The sequence below is a fragment of the Hypanus sabinus genome, chromosome 13 (genome assembly GCF_030144855.1).
Source record: "Hypanus sabinus isolate sHypSab1 chromosome 13, sHypSab1.hap1, whole genome shotgun sequence".
In the NCBI taxonomy this organism is placed as follows: Eukaryota; Metazoa; Chordata; class Chondrichthyes; order Myliobatiformes; family Dasyatidae; genus Hypanus; species Hypanus sabinus.
In genome coordinates this window covers 92960687-92970930 of record NC_082718.1, presented here as the reverse complement: position 1 = coordinate 92970930, position 10244 = coordinate 92960687, and the positions used below count along the sequence as shown (strand labels likewise).

Below are 10244 nucleotides of genomic sequence, written 5' to 3'. Positions count from 1 at the left end.
ACAGGGTTCACGGAGATTAAATGATTGTCAATCAAATTACATCCCTGGAATAGTACCCCATTTTGAAAATATAAAAGCTGTCATTTTATTCAGACAGCACACCACCATGTCCAATAGCAATATATAGAATGATCTGTCAACACGGACTTTTTGACAACACGCACAGGGGCTTGTTTGCAAACGAACCAACCAAGACTATTAATTTGCACGTTATCTTTCAGTGAACCAGTCAGTGATTGCCGCAACACATTCCCAAGGCTGACTTATATGATTCCATCTTGCCAGAGGTGGATCAAGCACCATGGATTTCAGCTTTCTTCAGAGCGGAGGCTGCCATTCCACTGCCAGGGTCTGTCACGTTGGAGGGATTTCACTCCCCCAGTGTTTCATCATCCTTTAAGTATGTATAGTATCTCATTCAGTAAGTTGCCTGGCATCATAGTAATAGTTCATTTTTCTACCTGTATATATTATACCCGGAGAAGCCAGAGAGTCACTACAGGTCAGCATGGGTTCTGGACTGACCACTTGGGTTCTCGACGGCGTTGTGTGACCCATGTACCAAGGGCCGAATCAAATGATAAACTGAAATTTTTTTAAAAAAACAGAAAATGCTGGAGGCCTGTGTAGAAAGACGAGCTGAGTTCTGATGAAAAGTGCCAGATCTCCTTCCACAGATACTGCCCAATATGACCATAAGACACAAGAGTAGAATTCAGCAGCTCCACCATTCCATCATGGCTGATGTATTACCCCTCTCAACCCCGTTCTCATGCCTTCTCCACATAATCGATGCCCTTGCTAGTCAATCTCCACTTTAAATACAGCCATTCTGCTGAGCGCATCCAGCACTTTCTGTTCCAATTCCCTGCACTTCCTAATTTTCTAATCAGGTGCCGCTTGCATTGGAACAGAGTATGAGACCGGACACATATCACAGTGAGACTGGAATGGAAGATTAGTGACAGGCAACTTCAGTTCAGGATCACACTGGCTGACTGAATGGGGAAGTTCTCCAAGGCAGCTGTTTGGAGGTGAAAGTATTGTGAGCATGGATTACAATGTACTAAAGTAGAAAGAAGAGAAATAAATGAGTCACTGCTTCAGCTGAAGGAAAGAGCAACAGGATGAAAAGGGTAGTTATTGCAACTCCGGCAATTAAAAAGATGACAGGAGAATGGGACTGGGTACTGATAGTTATGAAGGAGTGAAGTAGGAAGTCATGGAGGAAATATGAGAGGAGGATCTAGATGCTTGAGAAGGGAGGGGAATGTGCATCAGGTGTAAGTAGCAAAAAGCTATAAATGAGGACCTGTTGAACACAAAGTGTAGTAACATCAAAGTTGAGTAAAATGGGAAATCTGTCCTTGACCTGGGTGCAGGAAATGCAATCAATTTGCTTTTTATCCTTGTTAATTATGCAGCGATTGAGCAGAAGGGAAATGGAGCCAACTCGGAGGAAATGAATGGAGTTGGAGTCATTTACTGTGAAAAGTTTGACTAGGCAAAGCAGGACAAAGGTGGGGCTGAAGTGATCTAGTTTGGCACTCTGTTCAAGGAAGAATGCCGTTCCGCTGTGACCTTCAGATGATGTATTAAGCCAAGGCCTTATCTGGCCTCTCAGGTGACACAAGTACAAGTCTGAAACAATGGAATTATTCCTGCTCCTCCTGACCAACAGTTATCCTTCAACCAATATTTAAATACAATTTCATAATTTACCACATTGTTATTGATCTAAATTGGTTACACTGAAACAATTTTTCTGCTCATTATTTTGCTGAAGTTATATGACTAAAACTTCAGATTACTTAATTTTTTGGAAGCACCATAGTGTAGATCTTCCATTTTACCATAAAAAGAAAGTTTGACCTTTACAATGTGATATCTGGCTCGCTCTACAAATTATAATTGTGACCTTTGAGCTGGCGTGGAATCTCGAGTTTCTTACTGCCAAGACTAACGTGTACTTTAGCAAGTACCACAACTGTGCACTTGTGAACTCATACCACACATTCGCAGTAATGCATTATGAGACATAAATTCATGGGACCTGCTACATTAGATTTGGTGCTCAGGAAAGAATATCCTTTTTGTCTTCACCATTCGATTAAATTACTGGGACCCAAAGGGATGGATGTTTATGAGATTGCACCCCCTTGTGGACACTGTAGGCATACTACTTCTGCATCCTTCCCTATACTGTACCCAAGTTTGCATTGATTCCACCAGTGTTAAGTCAGTCCTGGGAGTGAGAAACCTGAAGTTCCACTCTAGCTCAAACATCACAGTTGTGGTTTGGAGACCAAGCTGGATATCATATTGTAGAGATCAAGCTTTCCTTTTGGGATAAAAAAAGGAAGATTCACACCACAGGCATTGATCGTGTAGATGGCCAGAGGCTTATTCCCATGGCTGAAATGGCTATCATGAGAGGGCATAGTTTTAAAGTGCTTGGAAGCAGGTACAGAGGGGATGTCAGGGGTAAGTTTTTCACACAGAGTGTGGTGGGTGTGTGGAAATGATAACGGTGGTGGAGGCGGATATAATAGGAATAGGGTCTTTTAAGAAACCCTATGGAGCTTAGAAAAGCAGAGGGCATTGCGGTAGTTTCTACTGCAATGAGGCAGTTTCTAGAGTAGGCTACATGATCTGCACAACATTGTGGGCCGAAGGGCCTGTAATGTGCGGTAGATTTCTTCTATGTTCTGTTTGTTGCTTGCAAAATTCGGGCAATTTGATGGTTTAATCATATAGATCAGCTCACAAAGGGGAGCAAAAAAGATAGGTTGCTGTGCAGTGCAATACAGACATCTCCTTTCAGACTTGAAATTAAGCTGTGGTATCATTTTACCTTTGAATTAGCACTATTTTTGAAGGAAAATTAGGCAGTTAATATTCTTCAACCTGCACATAAACACAAATTATTTGGCCATTAACGTGGTGCTGTTTGCAATAGGTAGCTGTACTGGTCAGAAAATGTCCAAACGACTTCAATAGCTGTCAAGTTCTGAGATTGTGAAAATGGGAGAGGAATGTACTATCTTTTTTTAAAAACTTCAACAGCTCCAGTACTTGTATCTCAAACAAAACATCAACAACTATTTACCATGGCTTTAAAGAAAAGCAAGTCAAACAAGTTCACAAAAATGTTACCAGAAAATATTTCAGCAATGAGTCATATATGATGGGTGAACATACTTGTCTATTTACCATAACAACTTGGCCATCTGGTTTAAGCCAGATCGCAAAGGAACAGGGACAATCCCATCAGCCCTATACCCTCTGAGATTTCCATTAATCCTACAGTATTTTCTCTCCTTGTCCCACCAATTTTCTCTTAAGTTTTCAGTCAGCTACCTTCGCTATGGAATAACTAACATTGCCCAAGTCATTAACAAGGCCATCTTTGAGACATGGAAAGAAGTTAAATACTCACAAGTACAAGGTATAAACTCCATTCAATGTCAGGACCAAACCTCAGTGCTTGGAGCTCTGGGCAGCTTGGCCAATATATTAGGTTTACAAAGTACCTTAAAGGATGCTGCTCCTTCAAAACGTACCACATAAACTATTAGTTGATATTATTTAAACCCATAACAAGACATTGTTAAATCAATGCCTTCTCCTGACTCCCAAAGCCTTTTCACTATCTACAAAGTCAGAAATGCAATGGAGTATACTCATCGTTTGCTCGAATGTGTGCTGTTCTGACAACACTCAGAATTCATAGACAACACAAACGGTTAATCCATTCCCTCTTCCTTCAGCATACAGTATGTACTCTTTACAAATCACATGGTGGTTACTCAGCAAAGCCACCCAAACACACCACCTCTAACAATGTAAAGGGCAGCAGGCACACAGGAACACAGCCACCACAAGCTTTCCTCCCAGCTTACGCTCTTTCTTATTTGGAAATACACTCGATAGCCATTTTATTAGGTACTCCTTGTACCTAATAAAATGACCACTGAGAGTATGTTCGAGGTCTTCTGCTGTTTGTAGCCCATCCACCTCATGGTTTGACGTGCTCTGAATTCAGAGATGCTCTTTTGCACACCATTGTTGTAACACATGGTTACTTGAGTTAATGCCACATTCCTGTCAGATTGAACCAATGTGGCCATTCTCCTCTGACCTGTCTCATTAACAAAGCATTTTCACCCATTGCACTGCTGCTCACTGGATTTTTCGGGGGTTTTTTTGCCCCATTCTCTGTGAACTGTTGTGCATAAAAATCACAAGAGATCAGCAATTTCTGAGATAGTCAAACCACCCTGTCTAGCACCAACAATCATTCCAATCAAAGGGACTTAGATCACATTTCTTCCCCATTGATTTTGAGTAACAATTGAACCTCTTGACCGTGTCTGCATGCTTTTATGCACTGAGTTGCTGCCCCATGATTGGCTAATTAGATGTTTGCATTAATGAGGTGTACTGCACAACCTAATAAAATGGCCACTGAGTATATGTTGCTGTTTATATATCACCAGTGGAAATGAGTGTTAGAATTCACTATCGCCACTGCAGTACTTCCTTTACTAAACCTGCACCAGTTCAGGACAGCAGCTCACCACCAAAGCCTTCTCATGGGCAACTTACAATGTAAAATAAATTGTTGACAGCAACAACCACAGCCAGTAAAATTATTAATATTAGGTATTTTTTTTAAATAGAAGGATATGTCATTGAAACGGAAACCACAAAATAGCTTAAATGCTTTTTCCTGGGACAGTAAAGGATACACTCCAATCCAAAAGGGCAGGAAGTAAACAGACCAACCCGCTTACTTGTTCAGCACAAGACTAAAAGCAGGTTGCTATATTGTGACCAAAATACAGTATATCGCTGTGATTTCTTTCCCCAATAACTAACTTTACCTTGCCTCTACCATCTCAAATTACAGACCAGACTTCATATGAGGATAACACAAAAAAAAGTTGTATATACACGAAATACTGGAGAAACTCAACGGGTCAGGCAGCATCTGTGGAGTGAGGTGGGCAATCAGCTTTTCAGGTTTCATTGACTGTCTATTTCCTTCTAAAGATGCTGCCTGACCTGCTGAGTTTATCCAGCATTTTGTGTGCATGCAACTTCTGTGTACAGCTCCAGATTTCTAGCATTTTGGAGTCATATTAGTGTGTGAAAATTTGCTTATTTTTTCATCCAATTACTTTAGAAATCTTTTACATTTACTCTGACAATATGGAGGTGGATTTGGTTCTGTATACAAGTCATTCCTTAACATTAGAGGCTGCTGGAAAAAGTGAAAGGAAAACATCAGTGCAGTACTCTACAAGTGCAGAGTATCAGGAGCTAGAAAGCAATGAAAAATAAAAATGGAATATATCCAAATATACACGGATTCTTTGGTTTATCATGATGCTAATTATAACCAGACCATTCAAAGAAAATCTAGTAGTAGAGTAGGAATTTTGGTACAGTACTTTTTATCCAATTCCCCTTCCATACTATCAAAGCTGACACAGACTATTATTTACAATACCATTTTATATGGCTCTAGAGGTAGAGGATATATTCAGTAGCAATGAGGAATAAAGCAATAAAGGTACACTTTTTCATACATAAATAAACTTTTATGTTAAAAAATCCCAAGTACAAAATTTGCAATTACATTGCTACAAGTCAGTAAATTTGCGGAGTTCTCGGAAACACTTAAGTTTAAAAAAAGTTAATTCTATTGGTAGAACTATTATAAATGTGCAAATAAGTACTTTGACCACATTAGTTAAACTATAAATGCATTGTACAGGTTGACAAAAAAGATATAAAATGACATACATGTAGAAATTAATTAATTACTGAACAATGTCCCGTGCAATAAAATACGTTCATGATAAATATATGCATTGTTGCTCAAAGGTTGTTTTCTAATTACATCCTTCAATTGGGAAGGAAAGGCTGGTGAAAATTAACCTTTACCAGTATTGGTAATGTTAACCCAAGAAGAGGCTCAATTCCCTCAGGGATCATTTGGCAACATTTCTTTCAGTTTAATTCTCTCTCGTGTGGTGATTGCTCTGCCATTTCACACACACTAGCATTCTAGCAGAATCTGTGACACTTCTCTATACAGTGGAGATAGTGTCCTCATTCTAGTTGATGTTATAAATTCTAATTGAATGCTCCATCTCTAGAAATACTGGTTTGCTTAAAAATGTAAACTATATATATTTTCTAGTGACATAGCTGGATACTTAAATAAAATGTTGCATACACACTGCTAATATAAAACATCAAATTTGAAAAAAGTTGAAAGAGACGAGATTTATATTAATCACTAATGATATTAAATAGGTATATGCAAGATGAACGAGAGAATACATTAGTTAGGCAATAGAGGGACCACCAAATTATAAAAAAAAACACAATTTATACAATTAACTTAAAAAAATTAAAATAATTCAGTATTTACAGGACAATATTTAAAGGGTCATGTTTGAATAAAAAATAATTTGACAGAATGTCTTTCCTGCATGATTTTTTTAAATATAGTAGAATTAATTCAGTGTTCTACCAATCTACCTAGATGAAAGAATCCTTTAAATCCCTACACATGCTGATCTCCACCAGGTCAATAATTGCCTTTTCTGCTAGAGCAACATCACTCCTGATCACTACAGAGCACTCATACTAAAGTGTGAATTGAAAGTGACCAGAGGATTTAGATTGTACTTTGAGTGTGGCTTTTTCCTTTCATTTGCCCAAAAAATTGATCAACTTCTCATGGGAAGTTCACTGCTTGGGAGCGGGCCTCAGAGGGCTTATTGTGTTTGCTTTCCTTGGCTGGAAAGTCTATAACAAGGAGTCTGAATTATTTGTAATTCACTACAGGGTAATCATGGTTTTTATTTGTTGAGTGGATTCAGGACCAAGATCTGTGAACTTTTGGAATGTAGGGGAAACAATAAGTATGCGCCAGTGGAGTTTAGATGAAAGGTGGCCAGAGATGTATTTGAATTTCAGAACAACCTTCAGGGTTATTTGCCTGCTCAGGTTCTGATATCTTGTATAAAAGCAAACATACTTAAATATAAATTACAACTTGCTTACATATAAAATATGGAGAGAACTATAATTATTCTAGAGACTGAATGCTACTTGATGGCCTAATGATAAACTTACAATGAATATTTGACAGATCAAATGTACTTAAGAAATTCTGCATAATGAATTGTTACTTTAAATTTCTGCCTTCCTATATTAGATTCCTTGTTTGAAGTTCTTGTGCATCAGAAAATGTTCAGAGCTGTCAGAAAGTGACTGAGAAACTGAAATTTACTGGGCTTATATTACAGCTATACAAAATGGGGAATCAGAACAGGGATTTTTAAACAAATGCTACAAAGTTTCTAAACCTCTAAAGAATTATTATTCTACCCATTCCAGAAGCATTTAAAGTGAAAAGGGGCCTAGTAGATCAGGAACTCTTTCACATCAATCATCCAATTCCTGAAATAATTACCTGCAATGAAATTCATTGCAAATGCCAAAGATTCCTCTTCATGTTCATGGTTCCCTGCAGTTGTATTTTTTTTATCTGTCGCTATCACTTGCATTTCATACCTATGACCGAAGCTGAGTATCTTGAAAGAGAATGCCTACATACTGTAACTAGCAGGCTTATTTATGTTGTGGTGAAAGAAAACTCTTCAATGCTTCTCTTCTCCCGCTTACGACACTAAATAGTGTGGAGTGTTGGAACAGTTATACCTCAATCCCTGAGCGTTATGATTTAATCAAGCCAATGTACCTTGGTCCTTATACTTCTCTAAAAATTAGCAGGATTGGGAATTTTTAAATCTATACATTGAGAATCTGGTTTCTTTTGTTCTGGTCTGAATGCATTTGCCACAAATGGTTTGAAAGATTTTGATTTAGTATCAAACAACAATTTGTAGAAATAATTACCAATTTACTCTTCTCAGTTTGTAAGGGAAACTCTCCCTCCATCTGAAAAGAATGAAGCTTCAACAACAGTAATGATTTCATACTATAACACAGCCCTATCTTCATTTTTCAGAGGTCCAAATTTTGTTACCCAGTTTTTGTTGAAATAGATTATAAACAACTATATTTCCTAAGTTATTTACAAAAACCTCATAATTTGTAGAAATTGAGATTTTACTCAAAGCACCATGCTGAACACAATTTTCACATCTACTTTCAGTAGAAATGCTATAACTAACTTGACCAAATATACATGTGAAAATGTGATGGACACATGAAAATGAAGCATGTAATTTGAAATACTATTTTAGTCATTGTGCAGGAACAATTGCTCCCATTTATTTTTTTTCCAATTTTCATATCTGCATCCTCGAAAACAAATCAGTATCTGGTCCATTAGTAAACATTGTGTAATTGTAATTCAACTTGTAGGTTCAATATCTTTTCCTTTGCAGCTAAGAACCTTGTTTTACCATTTACTCCACTTTGAAAATCTCCTGTCATTATACCTCATCAAGCAGGAGTAACATTCACTGAATGGTATTTTCTTACTTTAGAGTGAACCACCATCCTGCGAAAATAAAATTGTGTAATAAGAATTTAACCAGGAATGAATTAAATAAAGCTTATAGAACACTGAAATTGACGACATGTTTAATGATGCAACCTGACCTTAATTATAACCAAACTTAAACAGCCTTGTAACTTTTTCCTTTATAATAACTCATAATAACCTGTGTTTTTGTTTCATTAAATGAGAGAGAATAATATTGGGCTCACTTATTCTGGGTCCAGCTCACTGCTGGACTCTCCATTCCCAGCTTTCACCTGCTCGCACTTACATGGGCCAGTTACAAAGTGTAAAATGAGTTACCAACATCTCCCTCCCCACCACCAAATTCAAGTCGTGTTCTGCTGCTGGATTGTATAATAGATCGGAATGTCAATTACTCCATCCTAGATATACAGCAAGACGTATGCCTGGGGCTTACTACCTTACTGGAGTCTGGAGGACAATAATTCTCTTCACAGCAGCCTCTAGTTTCTACCAGCTCATCTCAACCAGCTATAAGCAGAATATTCATCACAAATCATCAGTGAGAAAAGGACAAATTCCTCTATTATGCAGGTCAGTATTAAGCTGAGAGTGAGTATATTTCTCCCAAAATCACATCTGAGAAAGAGGGCTGAATAGAAGAAAGAATTAGTTGAAGGATATGTAAATCCTCCCAGTCACTTGAACTGTTCGTATTTAATTTTACAATTCATCTTACTAAAGAATCTCAAGCAAAAAAGTCAGTCTTCCTGTGCTTTCCGTTTTGAAAAGCTGACACAGAAAGCAGGGAAGGAAAATGAGTAGAAAAGAGCCTTTAAGATAAGATTAAATCAAGCATAAACCACACACACAAGTTTACCGATTTCAGATACAATTCTTCGCACAGCTCCGCTCTAGCAAAATCACAGATCAGGCTGTTTCATCACTCCTATATTTCATAATCTGGATTAAACTTTAGAATCAAGATTTTGCAAATCACAGAAACCAAAAGAAGCCACCAATTTTAGAAACTGAGAAAAAGAATAAGAAGTTTCATCCCATTTCAGGAGGATTTATACTTGAGCAATGATTTCGTAGAAATCATACCAAAAGCAGTTCACAATGATTTCACAACAGATTTTGGTTACAAGAAACACAAATACAGTCTAAAAAAAAAGATCTACTTCAAGACAGAATAGTTTTGTCTTTTATTTTCTGCAGTGATTTTCAGAACCACACCATAAGGGTGAAGTTTTTTATTCCTTCAACTCCCCTCTAATCCTTCCATCAAATCTCTATCAAGGGATAATTCTGCATTTGTCCAATGCTTTCCCTTCTACTTCCTTTGATCCAAAACAATAACAATCCTCACCTGGTCAGTCTTCCCACATGGCACCAATTCTCTAGCCCTGCATACATGCATTGTAAATCTCTTCCATGCCACAGAACACACACTTTATATAGTTCTAACATTACTTCCCTATATGCCTTTTCCAATAAAGGTAACTATTCTGATGCCTTCCATTCGTCACAACACCTTCAGCAACAAAATGAACACAGACACTCCAAGGTCTATCTATCCCTCTATACTATTTGGTATCCTACCATTTATCATTTTCTTTTACCTTAAAAACATTACCTCGTACATTTCTAGATTATCGTGAAAAGATATTTTGCAAATAAAATTTGCCTCAATTTGTACAGTAAATTATTTCAATTTTATATTGTG

At 37.5% G+C, this 10244-nt stretch overlaps 1 protein-coding gene across 1 annotated transcript in view; it reads right to left on the bottom strand.

The window, feature by feature from the left end:
- Positions 1-5565: 5565 nt before the first annotated feature.
- The window catches only part of ccdc62 (coiled-coil domain containing 62), a 29035-nt gene continuing 24356 nt past the window's right edge, over positions 5566-10244 (bottom strand). Inside the window, exon 15 of the mRNA XM_059988225.1 lies at positions 5566-8551. Coding sequence (XP_059844208.1) covers positions 8534-8551 — 18 coding nt within the window. The 3' untranslated portion in view covers positions 5566-8533. The remainder of the gene's footprint in view (positions 8552-10244) is intronic.